Source organism: Melanotaenia boesemani, chromosome 11, assembly GCF_017639745.1.
Source record: "Melanotaenia boesemani isolate fMelBoe1 chromosome 11, fMelBoe1.pri, whole genome shotgun sequence".
NCBI classification, from domain to species: Eukaryota; Metazoa; Chordata; class Actinopteri; order Atheriniformes; family Melanotaeniidae; genus Melanotaenia; species Melanotaenia boesemani.
Genome location: NC_055692.1, coordinates 7,149,970 through 7,170,290, shown reverse-complemented (window position 1 = coordinate 7,170,290; position 20,321 = coordinate 7,149,970). Strand labels below are relative to the sequence as shown.

The 20,321-nt window shown below is 35.7% G+C and overlaps 1 protein-coding gene across 1 annotated transcript; it reads right to left on the bottom strand.

Annotated features, from left to right (window-relative positions):
* Nucleotides 1-11,186: 11,186 nt before the first annotated feature.
* LOC121648384 (corticotropin-releasing factor-binding protein-like) lies at nucleotides 11,187-20,032 on the bottom strand. Its single transcript, XM_041998435.1, has 7 exons — nucleotides 19,896-20,032; nucleotides 19,673-19,760; nucleotides 18,957-19,114; nucleotides 18,051-18,261; nucleotides 16,848-17,002; nucleotides 12,804-12,924; nucleotides 11,187-11,757 (listed from the first exon to the last, which is right to left on the bottom strand). The coding sequence occupies exons 1-7, from the start codon at nucleotides 19,974-19,976 to the stop codon at nucleotides 11,603-11,605; spliced, it is 969 nt and encodes a 322-aa protein (XP_041854369.1). The 5' UTR covers nucleotides 19,977-20,032; the 3' UTR covers nucleotides 11,187-11,602.
* Nucleotides 20,033-20,321: the final 289 nt, after the last annotated feature.

Genomic DNA, 20,321 nt, shown 5'->3' with positions numbered 1-20,321 from the left:
CACAATAAACTCATAAAAGACTGAGTTGTGTTGTTAGTACATGTTTTTACAACTTTGTGGTGGCAATCGGAAATGACTTGAATTAATCAGTGATGAAGAAAAGTGTTCTGAAAGACATAAAGAGGGTTTCTGTCATGTTTCAGACTAAACTGGACATGATATATATTGTATTTTTCTTGTCCTCTGTGACCACTCATAGCACTTTACAGGTCAAACCACTCATCAAATTACACAGAGGCTATTTTTCTATATATAGAGTGTGTTTTTATATCATATACACACTTGCATTCCTAAAAGCACATTGGGTGAAATATTTAATACAGTATCTTACTAAACAGCTCTTTGCTGTGGGAAGGGAAACCAAACCAAAGTGATATTTGATCACTCATCATCTCAGTCACAGCTGTAAGGTAGTTGCCTCAGAAAGACATTTGGATTTATGTGTGTGAAGACCTAACATTTTTTAAGAAAAGTAAGAAAATAAATGTTTTTTTCTTGTTCCACTGATCATTTAATGCCACCCCGAATTAAATTTATTATCTATTGAAAAGTAATCTTTGGATCTGAATGACTAACAGTGCTGACCTCCAAATTGTCTCCACTTAAGTTCAACCATCCAGCTTGGGTAAGTTATTCCCATTGAAACTACAATTACATGCCATATATACATTCTTTAACCAAAGATGAGTGTTTCTGGCACTGTGTCACAATTTGGCAGCTTCAGAGGGTTATGCAAGTGACGCATTTATTTAAACCACATATTTAATTCAAACCTAACCAATAAGCTTTAGGTGAAGATAAGCATCAGTGACACATAATACTGATATTCCAGGTAAAAGTAAACTCCTTCAGGAATTGAATTCCAGTCTCTCAGCAAAAAGCGGAAATCGAGCAGCACTTTCATGTGAACTAAAAGTTGGTCATTTCCTACTGTTCATGGCAACTGGGTTGCATTTCAGTCTCTATCCTGACCAGTTCCACTCTTAGTTAACTGTAATTAACTAATGAGGCCATTTTAATACAGCATATAACAAGTAAATGCCCATTTACTTTTAATGCACCATTAAAAGTAAATGGTGTGTGTGTTTTTCTGACTCCTGTCCTTATTCTTGTTGTAAGTGTTTAACCACAGTGCTTTAATTAATGGTGGATTATTTTACTTTAGGTTTCTTGTGCTAGTTTTAATTCCAGTATGAGACAAATTCTTTCACCAGTCCTTGTTAATTAAATCCAAACAAACGATATTTTTACAATTAAATGAACAAAATGTTAAAAGGTTATACATTATTGATACATAGTACTGTAATACCACTAATTAAATGTAAAATATAACAACAAAACAGAGCAGCCTCATCGTTAAACACAACTCAAACACACCAAAAGGAGATATTTGAACCCAAATTTTTTACAGTCCACTACGTCCTGTAGTGGAGGTGGAATAAATTACTTAATCAGACAGAGATATTATTAGTGTATCGGGCCATGGTCAGTTGCCAGGCTTAAAGAGGTGATACTGTAGTGGACAATAATATCATGCATTTTCAAGTGCATAGTCAAATACTGACCAACTTGGCTCGTAAAGACATAGACCATTTTTTTTGCTTCTCTCACAGTCTGAGTATAAAAAACGCTTAAAATAAAATAGGAAAATGCCACCAGGAGTCATTAAAGAAGACAATTTAAAAAAATAGCCAAATGATGATTACTCCTTGGCAGCAGGTAGTTCACCTGACATTCAGACCTCCTGTGCCTCCTACACAATGTCTTTAATCCTGGAGTAAAAGGCCAAGCTCATTACTGACGGACAAACAGAGGAGACAGGCCAAACAGAGGTGGGCTGGTTATTGCTGCACATTTCCAGCTCCATCTTGTTTGCATGCATAAAAGAGAAGAAGAGGGATTATACTTTATAAATAAAGGCATCATGCCATGAGAAATTAATGTTTTAATTATTTGGTTGAATGGTCCTTTTAAATCCTGCTGCTTGAAGAGTATTTCTGGATAGCTCTTCCTTTTCTGGCTGCAGATTAATGACGTAGATCTATTAATGCTATTAGAGACCTATACTAAAGAGCTAAGAAAGTGTGTGTGTAATGGTGTGTTAATAAATAATTAATACTGCAATTATTACAGTTTCAGTGAGGCAAGGAGGTGCAATTGTCAAACATGTTTGACAATTGCTAAAAATTGAATTTCTGTACAGAAATGTTAGGATACTTGATGTAAACAATGGTGCATCAATGTTTGTATACAGTCTCTTTTTACCATACATCTACGTCTGTACGTTACCATAATGCATCCTAACTATATAAAATATGTTTCCAACATGTCTATATGAGAGAGGTTTTACAGCTGTTATATGAATATTCTTTCATGGTCTGCAGAAATTTCTCTTTTTTTCCCCTTTTAAAAGATTAAACTGGTGGCGCACAATAGAACAACTAATAACAAATGGTGACAAGTAAACATTTCCCAATTATGAATTAGTTATGACCCGTGTAAAGTAAGAGGAGCAGAGAAAAGCACAGAAATAGTAATCAGCAAGATTAGATTATTGCTACAAAAGTACAATCGTTTAACCATGTCCTAATGAATGTACAATAAATAAAAAAAACAAAGAAAAAAATAGAATTGTCAAACTTTGTGAGGATTTGAATTCTAACTTCTCACACCTACTGGTGTACAAGCCCACAAATGACCTGATATGAGCCTGTCCTCTGTCTCATGACCACTATTCAACTAACAAAAGAAGGTTTATTTTTACCTCTTATGGTTTTGCTATTATTTATTCTGTCTGGTGTGACATTTATGTCTCCCGACATTATCTTTGCTCTTGCATCACTGAAATATAGAACACTCATGTCAAGTGTAATGAAAAGCAAAATCTGAAATACAATTTGATCACTTATATAATCTTTTAATTAAACTGTGGATAGCTTTCTCTGTTAAAGATGCTGAAAATACGTGTTCAACAAACGGTGAACTCATTTCCTGTCAGCTGATGTGCTGTAAATCTGTGTAATTTAGCAAAGCTGAAAACACAACTGTCTTTTTTTGTCTCAGAGCACTCACAGCTATTACGTCATTTGATGTCCTCATTTTTATGTTGCATGCTTTTAAAAAAATGCTGTGAAACAGCCTCATAATTGAACTGCTGATTATTTTCTTTAACCATTATTCTCCTTATCTGTATATCTGCAAGGATCTATTTGTCTTTTGTGATACAAATTAAGTTAAACAGGTGGCATATTTAAAATACTCCTGTAAATAAAAGTAGCTTACAGAAAAAAACAAAACAAAACAGAGAAGCAGATAATGAATTGAACCAATTAAAAATTGATGAATATTGTTTGTGTTTGTATGCAAACCCAGCATTGCATTTCCCCCCTAATTTTATTCCATTTGAAGGATTGGCATATTTTAAACGAAGAAATTAACACTTCAAACAACCTGTTAATCCTGTGTGCAGTTAAAAAAGTCAGGCAGTAGAGGGCAGTAGAGGAGAAATCAAAGTGTGGCTCAAAAACCCAGATTAATGAGATTATGAGAATAAAACTGACTTAGTTGAGATATTTGCATTCCCTGACTTCCTATGTGAACCAGTTATGTGCTATAATGAATAAATGTTATATTTGGCTTCTAAAAGGTCAGTGGGTTAGTCCTGGTTTGGTCTGTTTAGGTTGGAGTACTAATTTGTTCTTTGTTCATGGGTTGATGGGTCTTCAGCACCCTTTCACACCCTGCTTGCAGCTTGTTTGGTCACTGCACTGATTGCATCCACTTTACACCATTAACCCTATCTTTCAGTTGATCTATTCACTGTTTGGTGAAATCTCATCAGGAATAGTTTCCGTACCATGATAGGGTGACTCCAGAATTCATTCTTAAGGAAGGGAAATGGTGAGAAAAGACTGTGGTATGCCAAATGATACACAAACTGGACTAAAAATCAGCAGCAGCGGGTCTTATGGAGTGATGAATCCCCTCCCAGAGTTTGGACCTTAACATTACTGTTAAAACACAACAAAAGGCAGCCATCACCTAAAGAGCTTTAATTCTTCTCAGGCTGTGCTGAAGGATAAACAACAGAGCCTGAAACACAGTTCTGTAATAAAGAAAAACTCTGTATATGAAGAAATGAAGGGGGGGGGGGGGGGGGGGGGGGGGTTCAGTAACTTTGCACAGTACAGTAGTCTAATCAAATATAAGTACAAACTAGCCCTGAATAAAATAACACAACACTGAGATTTTAGAAGGGTGTAGAAGTATTTCTAAATTACCCAAAATAATCAATTTCTCTAAAAGGAAAATCACATGACATGGTTAAATGATTGCACTTTTGTAGCAATAATCTAATCTTGCTGATGACCCAAAGCCACATTCACACATTGCTGTTTTTTCCATACAGTGATTTTTTTCCCTGTATTTGTTATTACAGACATTCTCACACATCAATGAGCACATCTGGGGCAACATAGGGTTCATTATCTTGCACTAACAAACTCATATGGACTGGACTGTGGGGATCAAACCACTGATTCTGATAGGTGGTCAGCAGCACCACTTTCTAAGCCTTAAAGAGTACTGGTATTGGAGAGGAACTCTCAAAGAACACAGTTTTTTATAACAGGACCTTCAAGCTCTTTCGGTTCTTTGGGCAGCTGTTAGTGTCAAAGTTCTACACCTGTAATCTGATAATGCACAAATTATCTTTAATCTTGGTCTTAGTCTCATTTGCTATTTCAACCAAATCCTAGGGGTCCTGGTTGTACTTTGAAACCACCATGACTTGTTACATGCAAACATTCAAATGTAAGCCATTTTATGATGTGTCAGCAGTCTTTGGGAATGTACTTGTTGGACAGGATTTTATTGAGCTTGGGGTATTAGAGAAATAGATTGTGGGGAAATATTTCAATCTAAAGACATTACTGATGTTGGTTAAATATTGATCAGTTTATTACCAAGAAGCTTTATAAGTGGCTTACCGCAATAGTGTAATTTTTGTTTTGATTGTTTTTGATGTTGATTGCACCTTCTGTGCTGTTAGGTCATTTGGGATTATTGATGATACAAAATGTGACCAGGGTCAGAGGTATTTTTAAAATCTTTATTCACAGATTCCAAATGACTCTGAGCTCAGGGCAACACAGCTATGTTTTATAAAAGGATACTGAACAGACTGTTATGTAATCAGGCTATCAGGCAGACTTTGAGTGCAAAACTAGTTATTGTGCAGTCTTTTAAGAGTCTGTGACACATTTGTGCAAATCACAGTGTGTTATGTATTGTATTGAATATGACATGCTTTTCATGAAGCAAGTGGCTGGGGTTAACTTGTGAACTAAATTGATTTAAAGCTCTCTGAAGAGGCATGAAGGGCCACAAAATTGAGGTCCCACATAAATGTTAAGTAACATACACTCACATTTTCCCTAGTAAATTCTTAAATATCAATTTACATGCTACTGCCTTTATTTGTCTTGCTGTAAAGTAGGGTTTACACATCATTTCCATCTGGCACATGAAACATATACTTACACATCAGTGGGGTTTATTTGCTCTCCAACCACCGACATAAATCAAGCTGTTCAGTAAAAAAATAAAACAGCTTAGCTGTTTGGGCTGCTTCTACATTTTAAACATTGTGATCATGTCATTTTTCCTAATTTAATCATATGCCATGTATGCAACTTCGTAATTCTACTGTGTATCTATGTTTTTCTGGAGTACAACTTTGTTGAATAAACATCACAATATCCATACTTGGTTTCCAAACTATAAAAACATGATCTAGAGTGTAAAAAGCCAGACTTTCTAACAATAACTTAAAAACAAAACAACACAATTTATGTTAGAGAAAGCATGGACAAAGCATGTTGTTTATCTATCCACTCTTAGGATTAACCATCCAACTACCTTTAAATCATAACTTTCTTCGGTGTATGTAACATGTACAGTGGGAGTGGGAGGCTGAAGCACGTCCAATGATGTGTTGTTATGTGATTGTTTCCAGATGCAGTCTTTTTCAATTACCTGTCTCAGTCAGCCAGCAAGTTTTCAAGCAATTTCAGCCACTTGCAGAATGAATGGACCATGCATGAAACTGCCAGCCTTTCCAAGTGACATTATCTGCACAATAACTGTACTGAGTTGCATTTATGGCAGCTATAGTGAGTTTTCTTTCTCCAAATTAAATTCTTCCATGCTAATGCATTTGGGGACAGAAACAAATTATAATGTGCAGTAATAAAGCCTCAACAGGGGCCTTAGTGCTTGCTTGATGTTTAGTTTTAACTCTGTAACTCCTTAATGCATACAAGGCTCTAAAATCATGGGCTCATGGGCAATAAAATTATTATAGGCCCACATTTTCTTTTCAGAGCATATCAGCATTTGTATAATGTGAAACTATCACACATACTTAGATATTATTAAATTACTACATTTTCAAGAATCCAGAAGCATTATACATCTTGGTTTTACTTTGCAAATTGTCTATCCATCAATCTGTTATCTATATGAGCCTAATTAAGTTCAGAGTTGTGAGGGGACTGGAGTCTTTCCCAACTGCTATCAGGGGAGAGGTGGGATATACCTGTAACAGGTTCCCAATTCATCACAGGGTCCTTTTGTAAATTGTAAAATTTTCAAGTTTTCATTATGTAAAATAGTCTGAAATAACATACTTCATACATATACAATGTTTCAAAACATTAATAATTAATTAATGTAACCTAAGGGTTGCCGGTTCGATCCCGGCCCGGAGAGCTCATGTCGAGGTGTCCCTGAGCAAGACACCGAACCCCTACTTGCTCCTGATGGGTCGTGGTTAGCGCCCTGCATGGCAGCTTCCGCCATCAGTGTGTGAATGTGTGTGTGAATGGGTGAATGTGATGTATATGTAAAGAGCTTTGGATAAAAGCGCTATATAAGTACAGACCATTTACCATTTAATAAGACGGTATAAGGAGGCGGAAGATGTCGGTGTTACAGCACAAATAATTGACAGTCTATGTCAAGTCTTACTTTTTTACATAATTGCACTTGACTAGTGTTGGGTGTCAACAATGCGTGGTCAGAATAAGATATTAATACAAATATGTTGGGGTAAAGACAAAAAAACAAAACAAACAGGAGTTAGGGTTTGACATTAATAAAAATGTGTTTGGATCACATCATCCAAACTTTTTATATAATAGAACAATGTAAAACTCAACCATCTCACAGTTTCTGGGCCTTGTGGCAGTACTATGTTTTGGACATGTAGACAAATGTACCTGTTGTACATTTTTTTTGTGAGATTAGGCTAAATTTATTTAAGGAGGTTCTAACAACTGCAATCACTGAGGTGCTGCAAGTTGTACACAAAGAACAAGAACAGTTATTTCCTTTGTGTTTTTATGAAAATGTGATTAGGAGAAAGACTGAGAAAATCCACAGATTTGTGCAATGGATGATTCATGTGACTACCTAGGGTCCGTCAAGGAAGAAATGTACATAAAATTGTTCTCATTCATTCATTCATTCATTCATTCATTCATTCATTCATTCATTCATTCATTCATTCATTCATTTCATATACCAGTTAGTCTGATTAAGGGTTACGGGGGCTGGAGCCTATCTCAGCAATTAACATGCATGTTTTTGGACGGTGGGAGAAAGCCAGATCACCAGAGCCGGAGAACCCGCGCATACACAGGAAGAACGGGAAGAACGAGAAGAACTTACTTTGAGGCTGCGATGCTAATCACCACACCACAGTGCAGACCCTGAAACTGTTCTTACTCACCTAAAAAGACTAACAGCTGGATAATATCATCAGAAGGCTGGATTTTTTCTTTCCAATAAGAATCAAAGAGGATTGATTCCCACATCAAAAAATAGAGTCTCTGTAAAAACTTATCATATTTGTTCATAGTCAAAAACAAATAGGTATGTTAATTGTACTATCACATGTAACAGAGAAAAGTTATTTGGGGAAGAGAAAGCAAAAGGAACAAAAAGAAGAGGTCAAAGTATTGCAGCAGCAAATGTGTTTCTAATCTTTGTATTTTGTTACTATGAATATTCATATTAATGCAGGTATTTTTCATTCGGGCCATATGCCGTCCACAAGGACTTGTGACCTCTTTAAGCTTGACGAGTGACAAACTTCTTTAAGTTTCATAATGACCAGACACCATAAATACATTGCTAAGTATTCCGGACAGCTACGCTTGGTACTTGAAACAAGTAATCAGAGATTTATTCCTTTTGATGGCATCCAAAGTGCATTTCATTCTCTAATGAAGACTGCAAATTGCAACACGTCGAGCGAAAAAAAGACATCCGCTGGGTAATTGAATCATTACAGCTGAGTTGTTTGAGATTAATTCCACGTAAGGAGAAGATCAAAAGCCAGCCAGTAAGAAGGATGTCGAGAGGAATAAGAGCACTGAGGCTTGTGGGATAATCCCATTACAAGCTGTGCTTTCATTCAGCTGGAGGATGCTCTGCTGTACAGTAGCTGCATCAGAGATTTGGGGTTAAACAGTCATGAACAGAGAGGAGTTACAGACAAACTCATGATCTCACTCTTAGATACACCACTTCAAGGTGGTGTGGTGGTTAGCACTGTTAGCACCACAGCAAGCTGGTTGCTGGGTCCTAATAGTGGCTGAGATAGACTCCAGCCCCCCCATGGCTTTCCATTGGAATAAGTGGGAGTTGGAAATGGGTAGATGGATTTCACTGCTCATTAGTGCGTCACTAAAGGGTACATCTTTAACACCTTCTCAGATTACTTGAGAAAATTTTCCTAAATAAAGATGAGGTGTATGTTTCCTTTGCTGTTTAGCTGAAAAATCATGAAGAGAATGACCATGACCATAATCATGAAAAACGAATGACTGAGAATAAGTAAAGCATGGGCTAAGTTTGATCTTACAGCTGACACTGCGGGATGGTCATGCAAACACATCTACCTTCACGTGTGTAGGTAACAATAAATGAGTGGCTCAGTTTTTAGCTTGTATAGAAGCAATTATTAACCCTTTTTTACAAAAAAGATACCAACAGACTTTGGTATTTACACATACCAAGCAGAGGCACAGCCATACACCAGTAAGCTGTCAACATGGTATCAACTATAAAAGCTGATGCTTGAGCGATGATAGAAGATGACAGCTTATGTTGTATCTAAGTCTAATGCTACACCTGAAACACTAACTATGCAAAACTTTGCTTACCAGTCCAGAAGAAAAGTTTAAGTTCTGCATCAGATTTCAGTCTCTACTGTCTGTAAGATAAACAACAATAATTTCAATACTTGAGCTGGTTCTTTTCCCTCTCTTTTCACATCTTTGGTACTGAACCTGTTTTTTTTTTTTGTTTGTTTTTTTTTGTGGGAGTTGGTGGTGTCAAAGAAAATGCTTGCTGTCAAACACTTTAACAGTAGTTGTAATTACTACGGTTCTTCAACATGTTTTTCTCATCGCTGTGCTCTGTTACAGGGAGTTGTTTGCTACCAGCATCACCAGCCATGAGTTCCTCTTCTTCTTTCAGCTTCAGGGCAAGCCAGACACTACAGTGACTCATGTTCCATCTAATGGCAGATAGGAATGGGCGGATCGATACTCTGCAGTTGATACTTCGATATCAGCCAGTCAAAATATTAGATTCAATACTTTTTTGAGTATCAAGATACTATACTGCTAATATAAAGCATACATGTCATTTGTTTTCACTTTTGAGAGTTTTAGGCAATAAAACTGCATGTAAAGCCCAGCCACCGGGTAGTCCTTCCATATCACATGATCATGGTAGCCTATCAGATGCCTTAATGATGCTGGTGCTGTTTTGATATTTTCCTGGTTTAATGAAGGTTATTGCACATCATTGTACACATTATTTTCCATTTTCGTTTATTAATCTGTTGTTTTATGGCGTTATAATTTTAAAAAGATTTATTTATCTTATTTTTGTTTAATTTACTCATCAGTATAATTTTTATTTTTAAAACATATCTTACTGATGTTTAAAACAAGTACTGATGTTTTTGTGTGTATTTATATTTCATACTACCCATGCAATAAAAATATTAATGCACACTGTACAATCGTAATTTTCCTATAAGGGCCAAGAAGTATCGATATCAATAAAAAGACTTACCATAAACTAATGGTATCATATCAACAGGAAAAATCTTGGATATCGCCCATCCCTAATGGCAGAAACTGATAAAGTCTGGTCCATCCCCCATATTTTTTTATGTCAGCCTTACAAAAAAAGAGTCGTGTTTCATGAATTAGTGGGTGATAGTGATGCAACATCAGTCGGGGGACCATTCCATGTAATGCTTATTCAAAAGTTTTTACCGCTTGTGAGGGGCAGCTAAAACCAATAACAGATTTATAGAGAGTGAGTGATTATCAGCATCCGTGACCTTTTCACCATGACAACACCAATACAATACAACAATCAGCTGGTACCTTTACAGCATGCTCAATAATTCAAAGTTTTTTTTTTTGTATGCTAACATCTGCTAATTAACATTCTTTCATTCAGTTTCTACTCCTGCTTCATTTTCTATCTTCATGCTCACATATTCAGTCATTTTAGTATGACCATAACATGTAAAAATAATGGTTTCAGACCACGACTGAAAGCTGTCGTACCAAGAAAAACAAAACAAAACAAAGCAAAAAACTAAAACTAAAAGCAGGTGTGTAGAGACATAAAGATACACAATCTAGACCTAAAATTGCAGGGACTGAAATCAACTTAAAAAAAAAATCCTCATCTTGAAATGTGTTTAGTTTGTTCATTTTGACCAGTAACAAATGAGTATAACACTGCAGGGGTCAGCCTACATCATAGTATTATATAAACCATTCACCCTAAAATAAGGAAAATACAATGCCTCTTTACTTTATGCAATTCTGAGACCAAAGTCTGTAGTTTCTGGATTAAAAATTAACTTTAAATTCCTCTGCTCTTTTACTAGCTGCCCTTATCCAAGCCACCATTATACATCTATTGCTAAAGAAAATCTGTAAATATATAAATGTAAAAACTATTAAAAACGTATTAAGTGGTTAAGTAAGCTAATGAACATTCTGTAACTCTAAATAAACATATAGTTCTGTAATAAAATCATAGTTCAAAAAACCATATTGACTCAAAAAAACTGAACATTAAAGACGTGCTTTATCATGCAAGTCATATTTATTTTTAAACCTTCAAGGCAATATAAAGAGAAGAGATGACAGGAATGTAAACAGTTACTAAAATAAACTTAGAGCAACAGAAATGAATTCGCCAACAAATAACATATATCATGTTTATATCAGATAACTGAATAAAAAAAACAAAACAATATAGTCCACCATCATCCATAAATTTGCAATAAATGCAATTATAGTTAAAATAAATATGTAATGATCAGATTTAACATTATAATTTTACAATGCAAACTACTTATTCTCAGCATCAGATAAATGGGATGTGTTTGTTGAAGTGATATTTTCACAGATGACTGTGTGATTGTATGCATGAATACCTACAAGTGTGAGTTTGAGTGTTTGCATGTGTGTGTGTGTGAGAGAGAGAGAGACGGATCTCATTCCACAGAGCAGAAGTTGTCCAGACTGTTCTCTCCAGTTTTGGGAAGCTCATTTTGATCCAGTAATCGGTATTGGAAGGAAACACGGTTAATATAGTTCCCACTGGACACCAGCCTCACCACCGAGTTATCACAGCCGATCTTCATCTGGGCTGAAGGGCCAGAAGGAAAAACAGGAAGAAAAACAGATAATTGGACCTCTCTAAGCATTTCTGTTTTTGTTAGCTAACTCCTCTCAGTCTGATAAAATCCAGTAGATGCACTGAATCATAAATCATAGTAGCTTATGATTCAGCGATGAATTTCATCACTGGCCAGATGTCTGGATATTGTCAGTTATTTAGCTAAAAGAATTTCCTGTAAGATTTTTCCAAGCTAATGTGAGAATCTGCTTTATATTTTACTAAAAGAACAATATTTGTCCAGCCAAGTGTGAACATATAAAACTGAAGAATAGGGACAGGGTTATTAAGGTTTTAAACATTTATCTTTAAATATTTTCAGATATTTAATGAAGAAAAAATAATATTTTTTAATAATCACCACTCCAGACATTAATTTAAAAGATGTAGTAAACATCTTTTGAACCTTTTAATGCAAAGTGGTCACTACAGTGAACACATTGTTTTCAATTTTTTTCTAGTATATGATTAGATGAGGATGGTATACTTAAACTCTGTCCACTGCAATGGATATTAGTGAATTATCCCCTTCACTTTTAATTTCTTTTTAGCTTATTGAACAACAACTTGATAAAAGCAGTGATAAAATGTGAAGATAATGGTATTTTGATCATATGGTTATTAGGCAAATGCATTTTATAAACCAGCATAACCAAGGTTTGTCTTTGTACTTTTGCAATCATAAAAAGAATGGGAAGTGTTTAATTTACATTTCAAACATTTGGTGATGATTCCAGATAAATCATTTGCAGCATATTTTATCACGATTGTTGATATTAAAAGCATCCCCCTATTATGAACACATCAGAGAAAAACCTTAGTTCCCCAATGCTGTTTAGATATGTGGTTTTATAACAGAAAGCTGAAATTTAATTCCACATATCAGTCACCTCGTATGATGAAAATCAGTACAAACTAAAACCAGTGGCCATGTGCAACTTAGCATTATGCCATAAGATGCAGTGGTAAAATAAAATGTCCTGTAGAAATAATCAAATGGACAAGTGCAGACTCACCGAGCCCACTGAGGGAGAAACAGAGGTCAGCTACAGGGATCATCTTAGAGGTGTCCACCCCATTTCCTCCCAGAAGTTCCACATAGTCACCAGACCCTGAACAACCAGACCACATCTGTCTCTGCAGAAAAAAGCAGCAATAAAACAACAAGATAATACAGATTTGATGATGTGCAAATAGAAAAAGTGAGAAGGTTCAAATAACAAATTTCAGTATCATTTAATTGATATGAATAAATATGGCTTTGTACAGAACAGAGTGGACATCTTTCAATTTGAGTATTGACGGTTCGATCCCCAGAGTCTCCACATGTCCTTCTATTCTTGGGCAAGATGCAGAACCCCCCCACACTGTCCTGGATCTACTCATTGCTGTGTGACAAAGAGCTAAACTGAGTATGTAGAACTTTTGCTCTGTAATTGCCTATGAAAAAGAAAAGAGTAATCTTGTATTAAATTTAATATATCGGCGCATTTAAAACACACACACACACACACACACACACACACACACACACACACACACACACACACACACACACACACACACACACACACACACACACACACATATACATACATCTGGTCCTCACCAGATCATACAATTATGTAATTACAATGATAAAATAAACTGAAATTAAATTAAATTTTAAAAATAAATTTTTAATTCTCAAAGGCAAATTAAAAACAAAGATATACATGATACAAAATGCATGACATATTACACTGTCATTATATATTTAACAAAAGTTTAGCACAAACTTTGAAGCTGTGGGTAAAAAGTAATTATAAACCATAATTTCATGTCTTGTAGAACCACTGCTAGTGGAGTTAATTTGTCTTTTATAAAGTTGAGGAGAGATTTGAAGGTTTAGGATCCCAAAGAATTTATTTGTCACATGCTCAGTTATACATGTTTAACATACGGCAAAATGTAACCCTCAATTTTCACCCACCGTCAGTGAGCATTTGTTCATTGACAGCTCACTTCAAGTCCCTCCAAGCATTTCAAGAAGGCTGAGGTCTTAACTTTGACTGGACCATTACAGCAACTTTATTCTTTATTATTCTTTTTCATCAATTCTGTTGTAGATTTGGTATTTTTCTCTTGGGGTCATTGTCTTGTGACACTGGATTAATTCCAGCAAGCCTTTAGCTATCAGACAGTTGGCTTTACAGTGACTCCAGAATACTTTGGTATACAAAGGAGTCTAGAAAACTCCAGGTCCTTTGCCCAAATCCCAACCCCTCCACCACTGTGCTTGGCAATGGGGTGAAGAGTTTGCGCTGATAGGCTATATATGGTTTTCATCAAATGTGTGCATTATAAACAAACATTTCTCCTTTGGTCTTATCTGGTACAAAGACTTTGAATCAAAAGTCTTGTGGCTGGTATAGAAACAACTGTGTAAACCTAAACTATGCTGTTATGTACGTTTTAAAAAATAGGATTTTCCTGGTAACCTTTAAACATGCTGTACTCATTTGGTATTTTTATAAAAAAAATTTTTAATGAACTTTTACAATTAACATACAGTACTAACTACAGCCTGAAGAGTCTGAGCTTTTTTTCTGAATATTGCATGGTCTGAATTTGGGGTGAACTGGCTGGAACATCCAGTCCTAAATAATAAACAACTGTTAATCTTTCTGCTTGTGAATTATATTTCTGCATAGTTACACAGTGTAATAAGCCTTGTTTTGTTGTCCATCTATAGTTTTTTTTTTTTAAATATAATTTCAAGACCTAGCAAAGACCAGAATATTTTTTCACATAGCACATTAGAACCGAATGAGTTTTTATTTATTTATTTAATTTTAATGTGACTATATAAGTAGAAATCCTGTGTAGGTTATCATGTGACTGTGTGAATGACAAACACAGAGTAATGCATTACAGCATATGTAAAGTTAAAAGTGGCTAAGTATGGGACAAATGCTTTGGAACATCTGCCGACATGTTTGTTAATTGTCTCACCCACTGACATTCCAGGAAATTTACTAGGGACCTGGGTGGAGAACCTCCAGAATAAGTCCAGACCAAATGAGCCCAGAAAACTTGCATTCTAACACGCCATCATACCACATCTCTATAACATTTCAGGACTCAAGCGTATGTGTAAAAACGTTGAAAGATGCATGAAAAAATGCAGCCAAGTCCTTTTTGAGATCGCTTTTTTATGAATTTGGCAAATTTGCAACATACTGTTAATCATAATGTTAGCAGTCTGGCAGCCAGAACCAAGCTAGCTGCCAAAAATCATGATTAACATCTGATAGTCATCTGATTAACAACACTTTTGTCCTCCTATAAATCAAAGAGTTTGTAGGTGAACGCTTTTAGATTTACATTATTATGTACAATTTATAGCATTAATTAAAATTTTATATTTATATTATGTTTATATTATATTTATATCCAAATTACTTGTTGCTGCATTGTAAACTTGATGTTGGATTTTGAAAAAAATTTCTTGGACCATTATAGTGGTAGAAGCTGTCACTTGATAAACAGTTTTATGTTGTTCTATTGTTTTCAGAAATTTCATAACATGTATAAACCAAAAGGTTTTTTTCTTTAGCCTTTTTCTCTCTAAGTTGCTGAAGCTGTAAATTTGAGACATGAAAAGAAACCAAAGAAGTAATCTCATGGGTCCAAATGGACTTTTACCACAGAGCTCTGTTTGGATTATTCTGCATTTGTTGGACTGAAGACTTGTGTTAACTGAATTTGAAGCAGCAGTGTAGGTCATCAGCCACTTGCCAAACAAAACACTGATTGTGTGTGACGCTCTAAAACCCTGGACTGCTTTCAATGACAATATTTTTAGAAAATGCACTGCCAATATTTTGAAGCTGATTATGTTGTTGTATCCCCAAATGGTGAATTTAATATGGGTAAGGTCAAAATAGGGACAAAGACACTAACAATATAACTAACTAAAATAGTAGTTTGACCTATAGTTAGTTAAGAATGTAGATGTACAGTAAAGCTGGTTAGCTGTGTTTAGCATATTTAATCAAAAGGAAAAGGCTGGTTTATCTTAAAGAAGACTGTATGTTACCATGGATAGAATATGTTCTTATTATTTCTACTTTTGCCTGTAGCTGCATAAATTTCAGTTAAAGAAAAAAGTGTTAATCATTTCTGATCTTCTTTAGGAAAAGAAATATGTAAACTTATAAGATTAATACAGTTGTCCATAAATCTAAGCAGACTCCAAAACTGAGCTTACACTAACTGATGTGCACACTTGCTGCTATAGAAGAGCAACAGTGAAGCATTGGGGCAAACCACTTGTCACCATCTAGAGATCATTAGATGTAAGTTAACTTTCTCTAAATTATTAAGCTAGACTGTATACTTTCAAAATCTACTTTTTAATTAGAAGAAAATTCTAGATAAACAATGTTTTGTAAACTTGTTTTCAACACTCCTAAGGCTCTCCTTAAACAAAAGTCCTACATCGTTTACAAAAACCTGCACAATAGTATAAATCTCACACAGTATGTGCGTGTTTTACTTTTCCTCATTCATAAATACAGCTAGCTAAATGCAAGCGGATGCCAAGCAACTGCTAATCACAGTCTACTAAGCTCTGATATGTTGAACTTGTTTAGAACATTATAGGTTTTTGTTTTACAAGTTTATCCTATTGTTTTATTGTTATTATTATTATTATTATATTAATAATAATAATAATAATAATAATAATAAGAAGAAGAAGAAGAAGAAGAAGAAGAAGAAGAAGAAGAAATTTACAAATGAGTAATTATTTCTATTAAATATAAAAATAAACAGAACAGAAAAGGAAATTTTTGGTCTCTCTCGCTTGTCTGACCATATACAAATGTCCTTAATGTGTTTCGCAGAAAATCCATTTATATTCAAACATAATACTTGTCACACACTGACTAAAACACAATAATTGTGTTTTAGTGCATTAGAGATTCAATCATTTGAATAATTTTAGGAAATCACAAAAGTGTTGTAGTGAGATGTTTTATTTAAATAGAAAAAAGCAGGTTGTCTGTGTGTCTTACCAGTGGACTGATCTCATTGTTTTTGGCCTCCCCAAGGCTGAGATCTGTCAGTCGGATCTCCACGGGGTAGATGATAGAGAAGCTGCAGTTTCTGCGCTGATGGGGTATCACCATGGTGAAGCTGCCTTCTGGACTCTGAGACATGATGTTACAAGCTTTGCACACAAACACACAGACACATGCACACACAGGGGGAGAGGTTTCAAATTTCAAACAGTTCCCCCATCACCTGATAAACTCATTACTGGCACCTTGTGTCACAAAGTGGACATAATCAGGGGAAGGGACACAATTTGGAATCAATATGGAAATTCAGTTCCATGCCTGATGGTAAAATAAAAAAAATAATTTAACTTTAATTAATTAAGTATGCTGGACTTCATGAATACAAATTACAGTTGCAACACTTCATGTTGTTCAATTTAACATTTTAGTTGTAAGGGATCTAAGTCTATAAATAGAGAAGTATTAGAACTGAAGGTGAATTTTTAAGGGTCAAGAAGGCTCTAAATACATATTTGTATAGCCTTGCTTACTTATACATATACAGTGCATTACATTGGTGCAAATAAAGATCAATTATTGTGTTTTTTAGCAATTTTACCGAAGAGACAGAAGACACTTTGACCACAAAAGAGGAAAACAAAAAGAAAGTACGCTGACCTTCAACTGATGGTCAGTATAGAAATAAAATCTCACACACTGGCCTGAGGATTTATGTTGTTTGCCCAGATAATCTATTCAAACATTGTTTTTATTTGACAGTGTTCTTTCTTACTGTGTCATTGTCTTTTGGCAGACAGTGATTGTTATGTTGCTTGACACAGTGTTAACACCGTGTTTGTCAAGCAGCTGGAAAACAGGTGCATCCTTCTCATTCAATCTCTTCACGTCACTCCCAGCTCTGATTAATGCTTGACCAAGCACAAATATCCAGGAAGAACACACATGCATGCACACAAGGAAGGAAGTCCCTCAAGACTAACCTTTACTTTAAAGCACATGTCAAATGAACCAAACAAAACTGACTTAGATGCAATGCCTTGGGTCTTATTTGTCATACTAGTATTGTTTTTCTTTCTTCTTTCTTTATTTCTTTTATCTTTTTTTAAAGAAAAGTTTGCAGTTGAATTGTCTTTGCAAAACTCTTCTTGCTTTCTGACTTTTAGGGCATGAACTTCAAAGATATCTTGCAGGACTCACGCAAAGGGTTGTGCAGTTTTTTAACAGCAAGGGTGAAGCCACTGTCAGGGCTGTGAATGCGAAAGAAGACCATGGCAACGTTCTGAGAGGACCGACTGGTGATTCCTGGTGTTGTGGAGGAGCAGTAGTCTGTGTAGCGCTCGTGTGGAGGGAGCGGGTGGTCATGACTGCTTGGAAACTTCTCGCCCTTCAAAACCCAGCCATCAAAAATCTGCAGAATGTGGAACAGAGTATGGATGATGCATGGAAGTAAAACAGACTACACTAGCTGAACAGCATTAAAAATATATTATTGTACCATTTTCCAAAGAAGTTTCTCATAAATCTTAGCAAGCTATGATATATTTAATGTTAACGTTAGTGTATTTTAACTTGTTTAAAAAGTTATCAGTCTAGTACATTTCAAACCACCACCTACACTCACTATTGTGAATTATATTTTCATTATCAGTGCTATAAGAAAAATCAAAGTGTGCTCTTGTGTTTCAGTGAGCATTTTTGTCCAGCCTTAAAGTGATATGTGCAGGTCACATATGGCTGCTTTTTGTCCATAGATCCCATTTCGACCCAGCGTGAAATCCCAATTTTTCAGTCTTTCCCTCTGCCATGCTTTTTCCTATTTTAGCCCACTTCAACTAAACTGCATTGTAACTGAGGCTTGGCATTAGAACTAAAGATTTTGCTTCCCACACTTGCCCTGGGCAACGTAATGTGACCAAAGCAAAGAGGATCTGGTGGAGCATTTGAGCTCTTGAACATTGCCTTAACCCTGTTTGGCGACATTTTAATCAAACAGAAGAAGATAAATAGAATTTAAGTCTTTAAGTGCAATGCCGTTAACTTCCTGCTTCCTGCACAGCAGAGGGGAATGTGCATGCATGAGTTATTTTTGACAAGTGCGACAACCTTTACGAAGTCTCCAGCGTTGCAGTCGATACTGACGTCAGAAAGCTCAAGACTGATGACTTCATTGGGTTCAGCAATGATGAAAGCAGCACAAGCCAGTTGTGGTCGGGTTGCCACAAAGGTGAAATAGCCTTCAGTGGCCAGCATGTCCAAGCATCCTACAAACATAACATACAGTTGTGTTCCCAATGTTTTAAAGGGTGTTGCACTGATCTGAATGAATTCCTGGTGATTTATAGGAACCCATAACAAAACCTCATATCACTTAAAATTAATCTTCCTCTAAAAGTAAAATTTTCAAACTTAATAAGATTTGCATTATGAATGAGGATGAGGAGTCACAACAATGTGAGAGTGTATATAGAGGTCAGACCCAACAACAGCCTATAAGTACATGCAAATACCTGTTTATAATGACATAAGGGATCAAGACAGCACTTTAGACAACTATTCATTGCATTACAAAATATCTGAGATTAAACTTAAAAACGTAAACTCTTTTATCAAGTTAGGAACAGACTACCTGTTAGTTGTGCATGGGTTGATTAATTAAAGGTTTTAAGTCGTGCTCTATTTGGGAAACAATATGGGCAACAATGAACAACTCACAACTCCATGTTCATTATTTATCACAGCCTACTTCATTATGTAAAGGGTGTTATAGTGTTACGCATAATCAGCTACTGAATAAAACCTTTATTCAAAACGGTTCTTACTGAGAGGTCGACGGAAAATAAAATCCTCTGATTCTCTTTTCTGGGCCAAACTGAGCAGAGAATATAATCCATCTGAGGGATCGTTGCTCTACAAAAAGACAGAAACAAACTCATTTTAGCTGCGCACGCAAAGAAACTTTACAGACAACAGTTTAACCCACACGACTTAATCAATACTACCACTTTTTTCTTTTAGTTTTCAACAATTAAAACCTCACCATACCTCAGTGTAACGAGTGAGCCCCATTCTCGCAGAAAGGGAGATGAAAAAGAGGAACAGCTGTGCGCGCGGAGCCGCCGACATACTGAGGTGCGTCTTTCGGCAAGTGATGCAGAGAGGAAATAACGGGCGCTGCCTGCGAAGGTGGCAGCTTTTATAGCAGCACAAACAGACAGACAGGCCAACATGAGAGTCACTGAGAACTCTGAGCCCACCGCACTCACAATTATTTTTAATAAGGTATGAACAAAATCGCTTGTCCAAAGCCATATAGAGCATTTAACATGCTTGGTGGCGTGGAAACCAATAGGGGCGGATGATTCCGTTAGAAAACACAGATTAATTAAAATTAAATTAATACACGACGTTACATTGTTTATTCAGGCCATTCTTTGCTCGTTGTGATATTTTAGTACATTATAAGCATAT